Here is a 22,125-nt window from a genome sequence, read left to right on the forward strand (position 1 = left end):
GACTGGAGTCTACTAGGCGTTGTGTGCGTGCACCAGAATTCCCGACCCGTTCTTAGAACCAGAAGTAGACAAAGTATAAACTGTGGTGACAGATTCTGAGTCATGCTCCATCTAATGTGTATCACAATGAACATGTACAGCAGGTACAAAACATACAGAACCACAGCACAATCCATCTCACCGTCCATATTGCCGTTAGCTGTCGTAGCTGTTTTTCAACAGTTTTTCAAAAGTCACCAGTAAACTGACTCAATACGCACTGGCTTATAGAGAGATACAGCAGCACCTATGGAGGCGGAGTCAAACTAGCCAATAAATGGATTTTATCCTTAAAAAGGAGTTGCCCAATTGCCTGTCTTAGTAGGACTAAGGCCTTAGCTTCATTAAACTGTTCATGTAAACCTACTGACAGAGCACTAAAGCCATGTTTCCACCACACACGTACTTTTTTGCATTTTCATTAGTCATACAATCAAAATAGCCCCAACTGTTCCATTCGTAAGGGATTGTTTACATTTCATTTCAGTGTAGTTAAGGCCTAAGAGGCTGTAAAACCCTCACCAATCATTGGCTGTGTATTATTTGTTGAGTCATGTCATTTGCATCGTTTTGATTGGTCAGAAACTCTTACAGTTATGACATGTCTTTGATTCACTCACTGCACACACTGCATTCCTGTCTCGACAATAGAACATCAGCCTTTAAAAACAACAATTTCACACAAACACTGACATGTTTACAGAGAACACAAAAGTGTGTTTGTTTTTTCTGTTATTTTTTTTTTTTTTAAGGCTGTGGTGTTCCCAGTTTTACTGGTTGAACTAGCAGAGCTTGTAATGAGTTATTGGCAACTTTGTGACCAGCTGAACTACTTTTAAATCTTATTTCCTCATGACTCCTTTTCCATTTTCAGGATTGTCACACATCGGGATTTCATTTTAGTTCATAAAAATGTGTATTTGATGAAGAATTTAAAACTAACACCTGTCACTGAGGCTCTTGTTTGTTTGCAATCATTGTTCTGTCTTAACATGGGGACTTTAACGCTTTCTCCCAGATCTGTGTCTGTTATCTGAATAGATTATTGTTGCGGGAAAAAGCCACAGCAGAGAGTTTGCAATGGGTTTCTGGAGTGTGATCGCTGGGTAAATATAGCCTGAATCTGAGTCCTTTCTCAGTGCTGACACTCACCAGGTCCAGATAAACTCATGTATGATGGCAGGAGTTTGACATGCAACACAAAGACACAGGAGGATCTGTTCAAATGTTTTTTTATTATTATTTGCTTATCTTTACAGAAACAACAAAGGCATGCATTTGTAACAAACAAGTAACAGTCTGTGACACATTCAAAGTATTTTCTAAAATAAAATGTTCCATGTTGGTAGTTTAGATTAGAATAATAAAAGGTTAATAGAGATGAAGGTTCCAGTCAGGTGTAAAATGCTCAGTTTGGCTTGAGAATTCATCTAATGAGGGAACGTGCATGAAATAATATTCAGCGAGATCTCTGAAAAAACCCGGTCCGGTTACATAAACACTGGTTCTCTTAGTACCCGGAGAAGGACGAAAAGCAGATCCTCCTGCTCCGGGCACTAGTCCGGGCACATCCGGTTGCGTACATTGAACCGCAGAAGAAGAATAACGTCCGTTGTGGAGGTGTTTCACGAGCGACAGTGTCTTCTGACTCTGGGTCAAAGGTCGTCAAAGGGACTGAGGCGGGGAGTCGTGAAGAAGCTATTTTTAAACACTGTTAAATCAATGTTTTGATAATGAGTAGCAGTGCATCCACCGTTCCAGAGGGGGGCGCTGTGCTTCTGAGAGCGGGTGCACTTCCAGGTATTGGCCAATCACAAGACTCTGTCTTCTGGGTGAGAGAGTTGAGTCTCAAATCTCGCGGCTGGGAAAGCATCAGAAAAGAGGATTTCTATCGGCTCGTTTACAGCAACTAGGAGGTTTTTGAGCATAAAAACAAGTTAATGTATGTAAGTAGACCTCCATAACTAACATATATGTGCAACAGGACCACTCTATGTGACCTTTAGATATATACAAATCCAACAAATTAAGTTGTACAACTCTACCTTCTTCAGATGAAATTAACCCGACTGTTACATTTGATTATAAATCAACATAACCTTGGCAAAAAAGAATACCTCTGGCTTTATAGATGAAATCAATAGTAAAACAAACTGTTTGACTTGAAATGTGGGGCCATTGTTAAGGCCACATTATACTTCTCCGACTGCGTATGCGTTATCCGTCTGCGTCACCACGGAGACGCCTCGAGCCTTTATACTTCTGCGTCGTGGTGGCGGATAGGCGCTGCAATTTCCTGCCCGATCTGTAGGGGTCGCTGCGCAAGGTTGTTGTGCTTTTGGCTACAGTGAGCAATGGCGTCCGAGGGAGAAAGAGAGAGAAAGACTGTTGTTGTTGAAACAGTGGCCGTTTCTCACTTTTCTGTGTGACGGAACGCAGTTTTAAGATCATTTGAGTCGAGAAATTGGCCATTTAGAGTCTAAACATGTGCTGTGTGTGTTAAGATATGACGTATTTATAGTTTGGCAGCGGCGTTATCGGCGGGGATCGGCTCCGCCTCTGTGGACGCTCGGTGCTCACTGTGAGTCGGCACAGAGCAGCTTCGCTCAGCCTGTCCTGAGGACCAATCGCAGCTCTTGCTGTCTCCGTTGTCCTTTGACGGAGTGACGGACACTTAAAAAATATTTCTTGCAGACGGAGACGACGCAGAGACTCTACAACAGGTTCTGCGTCGACGCAGAGGACTCTGCGTAACCTACGCAGAGCACTTTACGCAGGAGTATAAATTGGGCTTAAGGCCCTTCTGACAACAGAGTGAGAATCACGTGGAGAGTGAGATTTGACTGAACCTTTTTTGTATGTTCACGTGAAAGTGACAGAGAGAGAGAGAGAGAGAGAGAGAGTGACAGAGGGAGAGAGAGAGAGGGAGAGAGAGAGAGAGAGAGGTCTTCTGGTGACAGGTCAGCTGGACCTGACATGACACACAGCTCTGTTTCTGCTCCTCATTGGTGTGATTCATAGGGAACATGTGAGAATGAAAAGATCAGAGGAAAACAAAGATGTTAGGAAGAGAGAGAGAGAGAAACAATGGAATGAGAGAAGAACCAGGATAGAGAAGGGGGGGGAGAGGGGGGGGGGTAGCAGCACAAGTGACAAGCAGAAAAGTTGAGCAAATAAATGTGAGAGTGAGATCACAAATAAAGCAGAGGGAGATAAACACTGGCCCAATGAACAAAGCGACCAGAGCTGAGGCACTAACAACCATTAGAAACAGCACAGACATCATCTCTGCTGAATATAAGGGTGTTTAAAAATCTGACATGATCCACTCGTAAAAACTGCAACCTGTCCTCTGGCCACCTCTTTTCTAACACTGCATGGTTCATATCAAGGTTCTTGTAAAATACAAACACACCAAGGCCGTATGAGTTTGTGCTTGAAGTCAAGTAGTTGAGGTCAGAAGATTTGGGGCCTTTACAAGGAAAAGAGGAAGAAAAAAAACAAAAGACACAGAGCCCAGCGTTCACTGTCATGTGACTGAGTGATTAAACAATAAATGAGAATCAGAGACAAGGTTCAGAGTTCAGAACACACACACAATGTGTCCACTTCATGGCAAGTCTTTGGTCGTATCCACACGGAAACAGAACATATTATCTTCTCCTTTGTTTTCTGTAAATACAGTAATTGAATCAGATTTGTGCAAATTGTACTCATGAGCATAACAACACACCTGGCGGGCAAATTGTCCACATGAGCACAAAGATTTAACCACCGCATGCATGAGGTGTCTGACATTACACCAGGGACTGTACATTTACAGTACTTTAATATGGAGTTGGTCCCCCTTTTGCAGCTTTTACGGCTTCCACACTTCTTGGAAGACTTTCCTGAAATGCAACGGGAATTTGTGCCCATTCATTCCGTAGAGCATTAATGAGGTCAGGCAGTGTTTTGAGGAAAGTCCTGGCTCACAATCTCTGTTCTAATTCACCCCAAAGGTGCTTGACGGGGTTAAGGCCACTCAACTTCTTCCACACCAAACTTGTCAAACCATGTCGTTCTAGTCCTTGCTTTGTGCACCGCCATGTTGGAATAGAAAAGAGCTGTTGCCACAAAGTTGGAAACTAGCATTGTCCAAAAACTGCTGAAGCATTAACATTGGTCTTCATTTGAGATAAAGGCCCAAAGCCTGATTGAAACACCACACGTCACTCGCTAACCGCAGGCACGTAACTGGTGCGTTCAAGGTGTCCCTCCAGCATAGGAATTTACACATGCGATCAACAACAAAGGGCTTGTGAAGCTTGTGAACATTTTTTTCATAAATAAAATACATCCACTGGACACAAAAATCTTCTGAGGCTGGAAGTTTGTGTAAAACACTGTGCTCCGCTGTGCAGCCACTCTTCCTCCCTCGCCTGCACTCTCGTATTTCACAGGGACAAGGGGGAGCTACGGTGGAGCTGTGAAGTACTCTGTGCAGTACTCTGTAAAGTACTCTCTAAAGTACTCTGTGAAGTACTCTGTGAAGTACTATGTGAAGTACTCTGTGAAGTACTCTGCCTGGCGGGGTGCCAACATTCACGGTGAAATGTCCGCACTGTCGTCACTTGGTCGGGAGGTGTAAACATTGCATGTTTTATCGCCTATACTTACACAAAGTGGAACCACTAAAACATGACTGAGTCTTGTTTTTTCACATTTTGGGGACTGGTATGGCCCACTGAGTCCCAAATATAAGTACTAAAAGATCAAAAAGTTGATTTTAATTAACCTTTAATAACCTTTACCAGGTCAGAGTGTGGAAGTACTGCTTTTATTTTGGCAACTGATTTAATGTAATGGAAGCAGTACTGCACATTTGTTTTGAGGTACGAGCTAAACCAAATGAAAGTCCTGACACTGAGTCTTTATTTTTACACCCCTGGCAACTGAGAAAACCTCAGTAGAAATGATCAGTGCACAAATGCGTTGGGTAAAAGAACAGCGTGTTCATGTAATTGCAAGAGTAAATGAGACCTGAATGTACTTCTGTCAAAACAAAGCACCACAGACACACATGCACCGAACCACGGCCATGTTGTAAATCATGACGGAGTGAATAGATTACACACTGAGGAAGAACAGAAAGATAATGGCTGTGTTTTTGTGTTAGCCTGTGTGTTGCGTTCTCTGGGGCTAAGTGGGGTTTAGAAGTGACACATCTGAGGAGCTGACGTAAGCACAAAGTAGAGAAGGCTGCTGGTAAACAAGAGCTGGCTGAGCTTGTTAGACGACGAGGAAGAAATACTTGTAGCTCTGTTTTTAACGGGGTTTCAAAACCAAACTCTCAGAGAGAGAGAGAGAGTAAATGCACATGTCGGCCAAGGGAACACCCAGCCCCGCTGGCAGGTGGTGGTGTTGTGGCTTGATAAAGGTCTGGGCCTCTACAGAGCAGGATGCAGCAGCACACACTGCCTTGATAACAAGCACACGCACTTTCAATAAGTGAACCAGTTCACCCCACAGGGTCTTCAGCCTCTGCCCCTCAGTTTTTTCCAGTATGTACACACACAGTGACACAGTAATAAAACAGACCTGTACACACAAATAACTTAAGCAGTTTCATTTGAACTGGACTGTGCTCTCTCTCTCTCTCTCTGGTTGTTTATACTTGTGAGTCTCTCTGTGTGTCATCCAGATAAAATGTGGTCTTGAGACACCAACTGTAGTGACAACTTCATGTGAAGTGTTGCATGTTGCAGCTGATTATTCCACACCTCACATTTTCCTTCAAAGCTTTTTAGGAGATTCCACAACCGCCCAAGGCATAAGGAAACTAAGCAGCTGCAATAAGTGTGTGGAAAAACAACATTTGATCATATTATAGACATTGTTATATCTTTATATATACTGTATTTACATGTCTTAATAGGGTTGGGCTGAGGTTATTTTGTTGTTGTTTTTTGAAGTTGAGGATTTTCCATCTGTTCTAAGTTTTAAAAAAACACTTATTAATTCAAGTTCAGAATCACATCACTGAGTGCTTCACTTTAAATACAAAAATTCAAATTAATACCAGGACACCTGTGTCATTTTAATGTCCTTACTGTCCAAAACAAGAGTAAGAACAATGTATAGTGTTACATTAGTGTCAATAATAGTCAAGTACTGGCTACTCTGAGGTGGTGGGATGGGGGTCCCCCCGATCAAATTCTGCCTAGGGCCGGCACTGGGAGAACATATGATAGACTTCATGCATTTAGTTTGTCCACTGTGGGCTACTGTAGAATAGTTGTCCAACAAGACGATGCATAATCACTTTGTATCCAATGTTGTTGCCAAATGGAAATTCTTTCACAATCTTACACACTAGATCTTTAATTCCACAGAGGTGGTGGAGGTGGGTGAAGGGTTAGGGTTAGTGTGTGTGTGTCTGTGGACAGATTCTCCCGAATCCGACTGAGTCACAGAAATGCACAGGTGTTGAGTCGAGATAAAAAAATAAAGGCTGCGTTTGAAGACGGGTGTGGTTCCACCGATGAGCACCGAGTGCTCATGTAACAGTGACTAGAGAGTTCTCATGGGGCGGAACGTCAACATGTTGATGGGAACCGACGGAACAACTGACCCAACGTCTCAAGCATCTTGTCTAACTCTGATATCACAGCCTTTAAGTACAAATATCAGTCTGATAGTCTTTTAAAACCAAATATACAAGCTGTGTCACATTTGTGTTACTGCATTTACCAGCAAAAACAGATAAACCACAACATGACTCAAATATCTTATGTATAACATTGAGAAATAGTTGTAATCACATGACCGCTGTGGTGGATGTGCATGGTGATTCATTTTATTTTGTGGTTATGACCAATATTGGACCGATACTGAGTGTCAACATCATTCAAAGAACACACAAGGCGTGTTTCTGTACAAATTCTTTATTTTTATTTGTTTTTTTTGGTATGGCTTATTTTCAAGGGACTGTAAAAGACATTTTAATTGCTGATGCAAACAGTCAAATGAACATCTATTCTAGTTTTGTGCAGCCGGGCAAATCCACTGATATTGTGACAGAACAGGTCAAAATCAACACCTGTGGGTCTGCAGGTTAAATTACATCAATGCCTCAGCTACGGTCATTGTAAAAAAAAAAGAAAAAAAAAAAAGAAAGAAGTTATTTTAACCTAGTACCTATTATAAATACTTACATATAAATATTGTGAATGTACTGGATGAATGAAAACATTTTAAAATGCTGTACATGAAAGTCCTTTAGAGAGCAACAGTGAGAAAAGAAGAAATCCACTGGTGTTTGAGCTCAGTGTTCAGCTACCGTTCAACCTGGATACACAGCGCTCTTGGTCTCCATCACCAACGTACTGCATGTGATTATCTACATCCATCTGAAATGATCAAAACCCAAGTAAAAGTATGATTGACGTCATCGACTGTTGACACAGTCTGACCAGTTACGAGGGGCTTTTTGTATTTGGTTCAGTGATGGAGCTGGAAGAATCAAGAGATTCAAAAGGTTTCTCTTTATTAAGGCCTCTTTAATTAGAAATGATATATATATAAAAAAATGTAGTCCTGACATCACATTCACAATCCAATGGCGCTGCCACAGTCTCATACTTTGAATTTTTTTTTTTTTCCTTGAGGTGAAATCTCTTGCCGTCCTTCTGCATGGCAATGAACGCTGTAGGTTTTTACTCATGTGGCAGACGTGCTCTACCTCACTGTGGATAGCACCGGGGGTGAGGACGTGGTCGTGTAGTACCCAGAGTCACCACTCTGCACCTCCATCCACATCCGTGCCCTTCATATCCGTCCAACACACCGTGTCGTCGGCAGGAAAGAGGTGCTACGTGTCCCAGACAGCTGTCACAACAGCAATATGTACCATGGACACACTTAACTTCCACTGACTGAGCCACAACCTATGATAACATTGTGTATAAACAAAACAAATTATGACAATGACATTAATACAATAATAAAGGGCAATAAAAATAATAATAATAATAATAATAATAATAATTAAAAATGAAGTGTCAGCTCCTGGAAGCCCTTGGAAGCAACCATATACTTTATGCTGTTGAGCTTCCCAACCTGAACCTCGACAGTCCTCAAATCCCACCCACCACTTTTTTTGTTTAACCCTTTAACCAATGAGCACGGGGCTCTTCCTGATCGTATAGTGCAATAGTCCTACCCTTTTCTTCCCGAAACCCCCCTGTTGATGACAGCTGGGTCATCCCGTCAGGTGTTTCACCATCGTCCGTTCAAAAGGTCAGCGACCACAACCCCCCCAATCTCCTCCACTTCCTCCTCCTCCTCCACCTGAACCACCCTCTCTCTCTTTCAAGTGTCAAGCTCAGGCTCACTGCATACGGTCTGGCTGGATGTGGTGCTGTGGGGCGTAGTGCAGGTAGGCGGCAGCTGGGCCAGCGGCAGAGGGGAGGGCTGGGTGGACAGTAGACGGAGCAGTGGCGGCGGCGGCCGGGCCAGCGGAGACCGTGGGACTGGCGGTGTAGCTGTAGCCTAGGAAGCCAGCTGGGGAGGCGGAGTACGGATACTGCTGCTCATAGGCAGCCTGGGCGTACTGGCTGTAGGCGGCGCTGTAGTCCAGGTAGGGGCTGCTGCTGACGGAGGTGGAAACCTGAGTGGGCAGCACCAAGCTGGGCTGCACAAAGGCTTGTGGGTAAACGTATGGCTGGGCCAACCTGCACATAGACACAAAGACCAAACAGAGATGAGAGGTTAGACTGCAGTCACACAGAGAAATCCCAGGTCCTGGCTTCTCTTTGTTTACATTGCTCCCTAAGGGAAAGCTTGTTGGGAATATAAACTCTCTGTAGGTGTGAACTTGGAAATGTTCTCACTCATCCACGGTTATTAAAGACTAAACAGCAGATGAGAGGCAGAGGAGGAGGTCAGGAGGGGAAGGTGACTCAGCCCTCAGTCTGTGTCAGTTAGTGAAACCTACAGAACCTGTTGGTTAAGGCTGCTGAAGTAGACGGGAGAGGACAAGGGGGGGTTGAACGATAGTCAGCCGTTACTGGCAGGTTTTCAAGCTCAGGCATCGACAGAGTGTTTTAACAGCTGCTGCTCTTCACCTGCTGGGAATACACGCACACGCACACACACACACACACACACACACACACACACACACTCGAAGTACACAAAGGCAGAACAGAAGTTCCCATCTCCCTGTTCTCATTTGCTGTGGAAGTCTCACTCAGATTATCACAGGTGATGATAACTAACTGGGGGGAAGGAGGTAATGGTGGCGGGGGAGGCTCGTTGGGGCCTCATGGGTCACCTCTCAGATGTAGATGATTAGAGCGGGGGGGGGGGGGGTCTGGGGACTGCAACGTCTCTCCTTCTTTGTCTGTTTTTGCTTTGCCACTTCATCCATATAAGACAGGGTTTAGTGAAGAGGACTTTTGCCTGGTCTTTTTTTTTTGTTTATGTCTGGCCTGACGTATCTCAGGAGAGATACTGTCATGGGTTTGGGGGGGAGGGGGGGGAGAAAAGTCCCTATTCAACAAAAAGGGTGATGCAACAACTGACTGCTTTTTGAGAGGCTTTTGTGTGAAAAACATCTACACACACACACACACTCTTGTACTTACTGCATACTGAGGACCAGCATTTCCACTTTATAAATCAACATAATTACAAATATCTACTTCATGAATGACATCTACAAAGAACTTCTGGTTGCAGTATCATAAAATGTCTGCAGGTGGAGCCCCAGAGCCGAAAGGGCCGGAAATTTTTTTTCGATTTTTTTTTTTTTTTTTAATTGTCCCAAAATATGAAAAAATAATTTGACCCAACATTTGAAAAAAAATTTGACCAAAATTTGAATTTTTTTTTTACCAAAATTTGAATTTTTTTTTTACCAAAATTTGAAAAAAAAAATTGACCAAAATTTGAAAAAAAAAAATTGACCCAACATTTGAAAAAAAAAATTGACCCAACATTTGAAATTTTTTTTTGACAAAAACGTCCTATGTTGTCCAAAATATGATTTTTTTTTGACAAATTGAGTATAGCATGTTTACGACCTAAGGAAGTTATTTCAATAAAAACAAAGTGAGGACCGGCCAAAATGTCCTCACTCCGTAAAAATGACCTCACTTTGTTGGTTAAAAACTCTCACTGGTCCTCAGTATGCCGCAAGTACAAGTACAAGAACACACACGCACGCACACGCACACACGCACACGCACACACACACGCACACACTAAGGCTACATCCATACTTCTACATTTGCAGCTCTGTCTCAGGAGTAATAACACACCTGGAAATGTGCATCACATGATCATTCAGGTAATACTGATCATGCACATGCTGGTGTAAACAGGAGGATGGTTCTCTCCTCTGCAGTCGTTTCAGGAAGTACTAAAAGTGAGGATTTGTGTGAGGAGGTGAATATGAAAGTAAGCTTTCTGTTCACAGTCAAAGTTGTGGTTGATAAGAACCATTCAGGAAGCAAATGCAGGTTAAGTTTTCCAAGGGTTCCCATTTTTTTTTTTTTACATGTCCCATCTAAAAGGCAGCCCCAGAGTTTTTCAAACAAAAGCGGAGCCAGTAGCGTTTTCACACTTTTGACGTTGAGAATAGTGTTTCCGCAAAACGTACACATTTCTAAACAAAAACGTAGTGTGGATGGTTGTAGCCAAAGACAAGACAGTTAAAACAAAGCATCACATCGACTCTTCAGCTGCATCTCAGTGCTGATTTAAGTCTTTTCATGGACTGTATTTGAATTTGGGTCTTAGCCCCCTAGCCCCCCCCCCCCAAACACTGATTCAGTCCGTTATAACAGGATCGGTAATGAGAGGCAGTCATGAAGTCAACAAAGCAAAATCTGGAAGCATGCATGGATAAGGATGTTATCACACCACACACACTCCCTAGTTCTCTCCCTCCCCCAACACACACACCCACACACACACCAGTTAACACTGCAAACACAAACCATGCCATAATAGGGAAAGAGTCACACTGCAACCAGAATAACCTCTTTGGTTCATATCACACAAGAGGGAAATGATAAAAAAGCCACTTCAGTCCATCACAGCACACTGCACTGCACTCTCAAGCCATCACTGGCACCTTGGTGTGAGAGGCTGAGGGAGGAGGAGGAGGAGGAGGAGGAGGAAGAGGAGGAGCGTGAAGGACAGAAGGACATGTCCTGTCAAACCTCCTCCCCAGGACTAGTCTTGTACTGTGGTCGTCTTCTGATCCTCTGCTGGGGCACATGGGTCAGCTGGCAGCAGGGACAGCAGTGATTAATGTCAGGGATAAAAACTCAAGGTCCTGAAGTGTCATCAAGGTCAAGACAAGGTTGTGTTCAAAGAAAATCTGGGTCTAGAAAAACCTGCAATTTTACAGAACTAAGACAGTCCTACTTGAGACATATGAACGTCCATGTGTGGTCACATCAAGGAGGGCGGACAAAAATCATAAGCAGTATTACCACTCAACGGTGTTTGTGCAGTTCAGCTTGTGTATGTTGGATGGTGTGAGCTGCGTAAATAAATAAAGGGAATGTGACACATTTGCTGTGGTGTAAAGACAATATTCAATATTATAGAAACAAACAAAAGTGGATCATACGCAAATGAAGGCAACCCCCCCCCCCCCTCAAGGGCTCAACCTACATTTTGCCCTTGCACAGCTACTCACAAAGAGGCATTCACCCTCACCCACAGCTTTCAAAAGATGACCATACATTAATGTTGTGGGGGCACATGTGCTTTCACTCTGCCATCTCTGTGGCCTTGGCAGTGTCGCCACAGGCATCTTTGTGCTGTAATCTGGGTTCAAAATCAAGTGACCTTGTGTAAATCGAATGTAAATAATGCAAATGCCATGAGGAGAAAGGGAGTCGAGGGACAAAGCATTTCTGTGTAAGAGCTTGTATGAGGCAAAAGGAGAATTTTGTTTTTTCTTTTAAAGCAAAGTTATATGCGGTTATATGATATGAGGACTAAGTTAGGGACACAAATGTGCTTCCAGGGCGAACTGATGCCAGATGTCAAGTTGACTGCTGGACAATGGCATTGGTGGGTATATGACCGCTACAAAGGGTTATAATTGAGCTGGATTCGTGCTGACGGCCAGTCGGTGCGTGTATGACATAGTGTCACTGTGTGGATGGCAGGTTTTCAACACTGTAGAGATGTGCTAACCAGAAAAAACTGTATATTCCCATTAGGGATGCAACGGTACAGTTTTCCCACGGTTCTGTATGCATCACGGTATCTGTATGGTTTAGATATCAATATAAAACTACTCAGACTAGCAAAGGTAATATTGCATTGTAAAAACAATTAAAAGCACAGATATAATCAAACCACAAACTTTATTTAAACAATAGTGCACTATCAGATCAAATTAACAGCAAACATAAAACCACACAAATTCAACATAAAGTTTAGTTGCTATCCCATACAAATAAACAACATTTTAACCCACTCATAGAAACTACAGCTACAAATACACTGAAAGAGACGGTGATGACAACATAAGTGAGAGTCTTGCTCAGAGTCACACTGTAGGTGAATGTGATGCGAAGAAGACGTTTACCTGGAGCGAATCATGTCTTTCAACATCCAACTTAAAACTAACTTCACTGCGGCTCATAACCTAAGCTTGCGACATCATTCTTGCACACCGTGGTTTGTTTGTCGACAGTCCTTTTCTCATTCTCATCATAGTTTGCGCTCAATCCAAAATAATCCCACACTTAAACGGACTAAAACAAAGACGGTGTCTCTTCATACTCGAGTCTTGTTCACTCGCCTTTGTTTCTGCGGCGTGAGCAGCTCATGGCACTGAGTGCAGCGCTGCGCTCGTGTCTCCGTGCTTGAGTGGATCCAGTCTGAAGTATTGATAACGTTTTGTGACGGGGCGGAACGTACCGAAATACCGTAGTTTGCTGTTGTGCGTTGAACCGAACGGTTCGGTAAAATACCGAATACCGTTGCATCCCTACTGCTCATATAAACACACAGATGCCAGTGAGCCTTAGAACATAACAAACCAGGCTGGAGTACTAATCACTAATGAAGGCCACATAATGAGTTAATGTGAAAAGCCTGGGTGATACCACACCGAGCAGCTAAATATTTCTGCGCGATAACACGAGTGACCTTCAGTGCATGACTCACAAAGTGTGAAATGAGGGAGGACTGGACCGGGTGGTTAACAATGGCACCTGAAGGGAAAGTGAATATATGTATATATATGTATATATATAAAATAACATGTATAATCCACACGCATGCTCTTTTTAATACTTGCATGAGGACATGATATTCTCCTTTGTTTCAGAAGACTTGATAGGATGGAAAAAAACGTGTTGTTTGACACCTGAAGGTGTTTCCTAGGGAGCAAACTGCCTCATTAAGCATTAGTCCCTAAACACACCCTGCCCCCTCAATCCTCTCTTTTGAACCCCCCCCTTCCCTTCCCACTCCCACTCTCAAAGGTGTCGGTTTTCTATGTCTGTCTCAGGCAAGATAAAAAAGGGATAGTTGAGGTTTTTTGAAGGGTGTTTATATGGCGGTAACCAACACGTGGTCAGAACCGACTCAATCAAGAGATCCACCATCTACGAGACCCAGTGTCAGACAGAGATGCTCGTTATTGAAAACATGGCCGTCACCAGGGACACAAGGAACAGACTGGTCAATGTATCCTGCACAGTCCATAGAGAAAATCTACCATTTTAGTTTACTGGTAAACACAAGTGCTGCTGTTCAGCTGAGGTCTGGTTTGGCAAGTTTGTGTCACTGTGGTCAATCCAAACAAAGGATTTCAAACACAAAAGTCACAAGATAAAACAGTTGCACTTAATATTTGAGACAATAGTGGATCAACAACACCCGTGTGCCTGCATATACAATCACAGATTCTCTCTAAGGACTGTGGTAGGGAGACACAAACTTCAGATTCCAGTTAGGAAAAGCTTTCTAACATCATGATAAAGCAGCAAACACATTCTGAAGCTATTGTTGACTACAGCAGGTATACATCTTTGAAGGCAACCCTTTAGTGGACTGGCTAAAAATAACATTTGTGTTCCCAGTGGCAGCCACGTTTTCAGTAAAAGCAAGTGCACAGCTTGTTGACTGTGTGCTCAACAAAGTCATACAAACACACTTCAAAAAAGCAGAATTATCATGAGGTTAAAGACTGCACGTGTGATGCGCGAGGGTGGATGAATCTTCATGCATACTGACAGGTTGCTGTCCTCCCTATCAAAACTGATCGTGGCCTCAGTGACCTCCCCCCTCTAGCTCTCACAGTCTACAGCATCTGCTGACCACAGCTAAACACGCACACACACACACACACACACACTAGCAAGTCCAAACCAGCAAACCAGCGCTACACACACACACACACAACACTCTGACATGGTCTGAAAATCCTTCTTCAGATCATCACGTCCTCACACCATGTGTTGTCGAGGGGGTTGGGGGCAGCTGAAAGAAAAGCTACTTGGCATCTTAGGGAGGTCTGTGTCTGTCGCCCGCCCAAAGGAGGGAAGCCAGAGCTGGGCAGACAGGTGCTCTATGTGCTGCTCTGGGGGTGATGGTCATGGAAGCTTAAGGAGGGACAGTGTAAAGAGCTGTAACACAACCCAGCACCTGTCAGACACATGCATCACTGCAGCACTGAGCTTCACATTTCAAAACTTGTACTATCCATGCTCACTGTGGTAGCACATGCATGGAGGACACCAGTGTCCTAATTGGAATATGAATGGACTAGTTTACTGGACTTCTCCTAGTATTTAACTCCTCCACACAGAGCTGAGGTCGTGTATGTAAACTCTGAACGGTCAGTGGACAGGAGGTATGCGTGGGGTGAGAGGATCATTACTGCAGTGTAATGCTCATTAGCTGCTCAGTGGACCATGGCCAGGCAGCTCTGTCCAAGGCAGTTTCTACATCACATCCTCTTAAAGGAAGCCATTTAAGGCTGCATCCATACTGCTATGGTTTCATTAGAACAGTTTCAAAAACGAAAACATGATCTAAAGGCCACATTATACTTCTCCGACTGCGTATGCGTTATCCGTCTGCGTCACCACGGAGACGCCTCGAGCATTTATACTTCTGCGTCGTGGTGACGGACACTCGCTGCAATTTCCCGCCCGATCAGTAGGGGTCGCTGCGCAAGGTTGTTGTGCTTCTGGCTACAGTGAGCAATGGCGTACGAGAAAGAAAGAGAGAGAAAGTCTGTTGTTGTTGAAACAGCGCCCGTTTCTCACTTTTCTGTGTGACGGAAAGCAGTTATAAGATAATTTGAGGCGAGAAATTGGCCATTTAGAGTCTAAACATGTGCTGTGTGTGTTAAGATATGACGTATTTATAGTTCGGCAGCGGCGTTATCAGCGGGGATCAGCTCCGCCTCTGTCAGGACGCCCGGAGCGCACTGTGAGCCGGCACAGAGCAGCTTCACTCGGCCTGTCCTGAGGACCAATCGCAGCTCTTGCCGTCTCCGTTGTCCCTTGACGGAGTGACGGACACTTAAAAAATATTTTGTGCACCCGGAGACGACGCAGAGTCTCTACGTAGCCTACGCAGAGCACTTTACGCAGAAGTATAAATTGGGCTTAAGTCCAATTGAGAATGTGTCCTGAAAACGTATATCATAACACGTGAAAACTGTGTCAGATGAACATCCAGGACTACTCTGTATACATGAGCGAGGAGGATTCTCTCCTTTGCAGCTGTTACATTTCTGAAAAGTTCTACTCATGAGAAACAACAGTGATGAGCGTTAATAAGAAACAATGAGGTTAAACAAACTGAAACCAAATGTAAACAAAGCTTTTCATACTCAGGGCTTTAAAAAGGACCAGGGTGACGAGGACAGAAGGCGTCGCTGAAGCAGAATTAACGCTAATGAAAATGCAACAGTGTGGATGTGGCCTCATTAACAGAGCACACGAGTTGAAGAGTCCCTGAGCAAAGTTAACACGGGAGTCAAACATTCACAGCTGGAATGCTCTTCCATTATCACAAACATGTGAACCATCTCCCTCGACTCAAATATGCTAACTGATGACTTGTGGAGTTGAACGCGGTCACAGAAACTGACATGTACTTTCCAGAGGCACCGTTTGTCAAATAAATTGTAGGCTCGTGGTGTGTCCCACAGAGCGTGAGACAAGAGAACACAACAAGCGCCCACTCCCGCTCACTTACCCATACTGCCTCTGGATGAGTGCTGGGTGAATGGGCTGCACTCCGATGGATATGCCTGGAAGATAAGAGGCCGGCTGTCAGACACACACACACACATTTGCATTTACAGAGGAGGACGGAGAACAATACACAGAGTCAGCATCAGAGACACACACACAAACAACAGCTTCAAGTGTGTAACATCCAACTGTAAACAACATACAAAGAGGAAGCTGTATTATTTATATGTAAATATATAAGCTGCTGCATATTAAGAGTATGGAATTTGGAATCAGTATCAGTCCAGTGCAGGTCAAAAATCATCAAATTCATAGAAAAAAAAGTTAAATGCAACACAAAACAATCTGTTAACACACACAAAAAAAACATGGTTTTCTAAAGCAAAGTCGTGTCCCTGTTGGAGCCTTGTTTTTTTAAATAGCTGGTTATGGCTGGGTAAATAAATAAAGACTTATTGGTAGGGCTATTCCAGTAATAACAAAAATGTGACGGGTCAGGCCTTCAGTTCTGACAGCAACAATAACTGCACTGGTGGAAGAGAAGCAGTGCTGGTGGACGCAGATGTGCCCAAGTAACGTATTGGGTCACTTCCTCTTTCAGCGACCGATTCATCGACTAAACTAATTTTACTATTGTGGATAATGATTCGCTTTGCATACACTCGTATAGTTTAAATCATCATACCTCTCACTAATTCAGTCATAACTAGTAGATTCACATTTAAGAGATCTGACAATCTGGTAGTTTGTATCCCAGAGCGGTTTGCCAAGACGGCGGCTAAAGAGTTTTGCTCGTCTCTGCCAAACTATAAATGTGTGACATCTTGATACACAAAACTGGGTTCTGCGACACAGAAAGTGTTTCATTTCAAGTTCTGATCCAGCGGATGATTTCAATAGGACAGGCCAAGGTAAATACACACTTCTGAGCGCTGCTCTTCACCTCTGGCAACATCCACCAAACTAAATACGTCATATCTTCAAACACATACTTGAATCGAACAAGTTCTAGCTTTAATATTATTTTGGAGAGTATTATATTGGACAGTAAAACAGAAATTACCAGTTAAGACTGTGCTATTTGTTTGTTTTTTTCATTCTTATTTGTAAGAGAAGATGATTGAATAAAATAGTAGTGACACGTTTTCAATATTTATTATGGGTACATTCATCGTTATAAAAGAATAATAATTAGGATATCTGATAGAAAAATACATTTTATGTGCGGCCCTTATAGATATCACTTATCAAACTTTTTGTGGATACTTCTTTGTATTTTAAAATAACTCTGTTTGCTGCCACTTGACAGAATGCAAATCACATCCACTTTGCGCTAAACTGACAAAAGCAGGGTCGTGTAGAGCTGATAAACTTAGACATCATTGTGTGAACTCACTTGACAAGAGTGTGAAGGCAAAGGACATCAACGCTTATCGTACTACAGTTTTAATACTGCATGTCTCACACACACACACACACACACTGATGAGAAACAACGTTGTCTTTTAGCCCTGAGGGCCATGACGACACAAACTACATTTTGAATGGGAATTTATTACACCATTTGTTGGTTAACCAGGGCAAGCAGAGACACCTTCCTTACAGCGACAATGACTAACGGACACAGCATATTTTAACCAAGAAGTCGACTTAAATAAAGCTTAAAAACAACATATATATATCTCACCTGTCTGTATGCTGCGAGGCTTAGCGCCCAGGTAAGCCAGGTTGACGTTGGCCTTCCTGCCGTCGATGATGGGGTTGGAGTCTTTACAGGCTCTCTCTGCTGCTCCTCGGTCCGTCATCGTCACCTGAGGAACAGAGACGCACTCGTCAACATGTTCTTGCAAAAAAAGGACCATAATTAATCAATCTCGTATTGTAGAATGGAGAGAAGAAGGGAGGTCTGCAGCTGCTGACTGGGGATTGGATTAAACTGGTTTATTTGTGGCAGCGAATTTCCATTAATAGAATAATCACAAAGGAGAAAATCATTAATGTTACAAGTGAACGTCTGCTGGCGAACTAGACAGCATTTACAAGTCCGTCTTGGGATGAAGTACTGAAGGGGGAGCCAGCATCTTACAATCATTCCAGGACTTCATGGTTTATGATAAACACGTTTTTCCACTTCACAGTGTTTACTAAAAACACAAACATGTCATACTCACATTTTATTGTAACGTAAATAATGATCTTTGTAATATTACTAGTTTTCAGTAAATGTGCACAAAGGTTGTGCCTGTTTAAACTTACAAATCAACAAACAAATTGCAATTATTGTGGTTAAGGATATTCATGTATTCATGTAACCCCTCCAAAAAGAAGAAAATAATAAAACAAAAGGTGGGACGGTCGAGTCTCATTAATTCTCCCTACAGGCATTTCACTGTTCACATTCTGTTTCTTTGGAGAAGAAGTTAAAACTACAAACAAAGCACAATGATAAGCTTTGAAAACTGCCCACAGCAGCAGTAGTCAGCCTCTTGACTGCCACTCAGTCATGGGCAGAGCTGCTGAAATATGGATCTGGGAAGGAGCAACAAGGAGCTTATCCAATTAGGGACAAAATATTAAGGAGATTGGCATTAGTCTGCCCCTCCTCTCTCCCTCCTGGCATTAGACGAGTCCTTCTGCTTTTTAACCATGTTCTTGCCAACTCATAGGGTTCAGTAACCTTGATGTGTGTGAACAAAGCATTGTTTAAGAGGACTTTTTTTTATAAAGTTATCCATAGTGGAAGGATTGGGAACAAAGCCCACTCCAGGCCTTGTGTTGTGAACACAGGAAGGAACGAGGTGGTGTTTACACTGTGAAGAGCCTTTGCTGTGGGGGTTCTACTAATCCACCTCTGAAGTGAGTTTAGAAAAAGAGGTGTGCTCAGCTCTGGGACAAACCCCCCCCCCCCCTCCCTCCTCCCTCCCTCCCCCACTGCTGACTACCTATCCAACTGGAACACTCAGAAACAGACAGTCACAGGTTGCCTCACGCCTCACAAAAAAAAAAACGTATGAAGAACACAAAGAGCTGATCGTTTCACTGCCGCGGCAGAAGGTTTTCTCCCGTGCAGCAGCACCCACATGGTCCTGAGCCTGTTTAACCTGAAACACCAGCCTCAGAACGCAGCCGTTTGATACCAACGGGACTCATGGAAGAGCTTTCCGCTGAATTAGGGAGCTGGTGTGTAAACACAGTGACCAATTGTCTTGCAATTCTAGCATGAGAAGTAAACTCGCACACACGCGCAAGTTTTCCATTCCTTCTTTGGCCTGATAATACTTTAGTGCCGAATGTGTCCATTCAAAGTTCTGGTAAATATTTGCATTTCTTGCATTGCTTCTGTTCTTTGTAGCAGAGTGAGTGAGGAAAGCAGCGTGTATATGCCTGAAATAGGATACGTCGCATATTAATGAAGATTTAAATAAGGCATTACTACAGTTATGGGAAATGACCAAGTTAAGATGAATGTACTTCATGTCACTCTTCTACATCTTGGACTGAAATCAGACGACAGGTTCCAGATCACCTTTTCTTCCACATTACCGATGATGTTTGTCCCAGTCGTTCATTTTGGAATTTGGAAGTTGTTATATTTCTAATCTACAATGATGTTATAATGGAGGACAGGTGAAGGTCCTCACTGCTCCAACACAACCATAAGAGGGCAAGATGTAAACACACACACACAACAGCAGTGTGTCATAAATTAACCTACACATGTTTGCGCTGTGTTTTATAGTTCCTTCTCCCCCTCTTGGTGACAAAGGGACAACAAATGTTGATTTAACACAAAAGCCTATTTTATCTTTGTTTGAGATCAAGTCATTTATTAGTGCTTTCACAGTCGTTTGTCATTACTAATTATCCTGTTTCTGGATTATGTTCTAAAAGAGTTCACATATTATCGCATAGAAGTCAGCACTTTACTGGTGATATGCAAATGAATGTTGGAGATATTACAGTAAATAATACTTAAAATACACAAGGGGTGACTGAGGCGGGGGGGGGGGGGTGGTTCTTTGGAAGGTTTGAGGACATCAGACATATGTTGAAATATAATCTTCTTATTTACTCATCAACTTGTGTGATCCCTCATCCTTATTAGGCTAAAATAACAGACAGACAGCCGGGGAAAAAAAAACTGAGAGATGCTGATGCGCAACTGTGAATACAAGCCTCAGTGGGGGTTGTGCCGGGAAAAGCAGACAATTGCCCGGCTGAGAGGGGGCCCCTGAAATGGGCTGAGTACATTAAGCTGCTTTCAGACATGCATTGAAGTCCAGATATTTAAATTGTCTGAAGGGGAGAATGCAAATGTCAGCACAGGGAGCTCTGGACCTTTTCCACAATCTCCCTGGTCAAGTTTTCTGAATTTCAGGGCCATTCTGCTGCTGCTGTGAACTCATCTGACCCAGACAGATATTCTCAGGCTGTGCATATAAATTGTGAATTACATTTTTTTTTTCAGGATTCTGTAAAAATACCCAAGGCCAATTGTATACAGTTTCCTCAGTAATGACATTAAATGGAACTGCTGATCCATCAGTAGACTAACTTGCATCCGTGTCTGCTTGATTTTGTTGACAGACCAGCTGGTCTGAGTATTTCTGAAACTGCTGGTCCACTGGGATTTTCACTCACAACCATCTTTACAAAGAAAGTTCTCCGTTTGAAAAAAAAACAGAAAACAAAAACATGCTTAAGTTGGAGGGCTAAGAAGAATGAGCAGGCTGGTTTGAAATCATAAAAAGGCATCTCACTTGACAGTAGCTCACCTTGATGCAGATGGGCTACAGAGGCACACCTGGTCTTCTCCCTACTGAGTGTCCAGTGAGTGTAGATGCTCAACTTGACACCCAAAAATTCAGAAAATGCTAATACAGATCTACCTTGCGTTTTATATTTCAACCAGGGAACGGATTTGTTAATACAAAATCCACGAAGAGAAGACACTTTATTATTTGGTGTCCTGTGAACCCAATAAAGTAGAACGGTGAGTTAACATTCCCATCGGTAGTCTAATGTATTTATTTATTTTTTTAGCTTTTAAAAGCATTTCAATGTTTAATTCATTCACTTAATTGACACTTATGCCAGCATACACCCCCCCCCCCCCACCCCGAATTTTCTCGAAACGCCCCTGGACATCGACATGTGAAAAGACAGAAAGATAACAAACTAAGCGGAAGTAAGACAAATAAAAGTGTACTAGTCATGTAGGAAGTTGTGAATGGCATGAGTGTGTGTGTGTGTGTGTGTGTGTGTGTGACAGACTCGTCAGTACTCACAAAGCCGTATCCTCGTGATTTACCGGTCTGTCTGTCCGTTATCACCACCGCCTCGTCGATGTCCCCGAAGGCCTCGAAGTATTTCCTCAGGGAGGCGTCGGTGGTGTGGTACGGTAACCCGCCCACGAAGATCTTGGTGAAGGTCGTGTCTTTCTGGAGCGGCGATGGATGCATGACGTCCACACCTCCGTTCATGAACTGATGCAGAAGCATTGGTCAGCCGTGGAGAGAAGCGACACGCGCGCACACGCACACACACACACACACACGGACACACACTGAGGGACAAACACGACACTCTTTTACTTTAACGCGGTCCCAGCATCACTTTTCCTCCGCTAACAACCTCCTGACATCTGTGTCTCTCTCTCTCTCTCACACACACACACTCTCTGTGTCTCTCTCTCTTGTGTTCTAACCCTGAGTAACTGTTGCCGCCGCCTCGGTCATCTTTTTATATGCCGTGTGTATAGCCACGCCCACATCCAACTATTGACCAATCCGCGTAGCCCATGAGTGCCAACTTGGGCAGCGGCTTTCCCCGTTGGCCCCGCCCCCTCCGAAGC

The 22,125-nt window shown here is 43.3% G+C and overlaps 1 protein-coding gene across 1 annotated transcript; it reads right to left on the minus strand.

Moving 5' to 3' along the window:
• Positions 1-8,410: 8,410 nt before the first annotated feature.
• Positions 8,411-21,920, minus strand: LOC310926379 (RNA-binding protein 38-like; the record flags this gene model as incomplete). Its single annotated transcript, XM_083888500.1, has 4 exons — positions 21,560-21,920; positions 17,959-18,082; positions 16,273-16,327; positions 8,411-8,753 (listed from the first exon to the last, which is right to left on the minus strand). The coding sequence occupies exons 1-4, from the start codon at positions 21,770-21,772 to the stop codon at positions 8,411-8,413; spliced, it is 735 nt and encodes a 244-aa protein (XP_083744626.1). The 5' UTR covers positions 21,773-21,920.
• Positions 21,921-22,125: the final 205 nt, after the last annotated feature.

The sequence above is a fragment of the Microchirus variegatus genome (assembly GCF_963457635.1).
Source record: "Microchirus variegatus genome assembly, chromosome: 4".
Lineage (NCBI taxonomy): Eukaryota > Metazoa > Chordata > Actinopteri > Pleuronectiformes > Soleidae > Microchirus > Microchirus variegatus.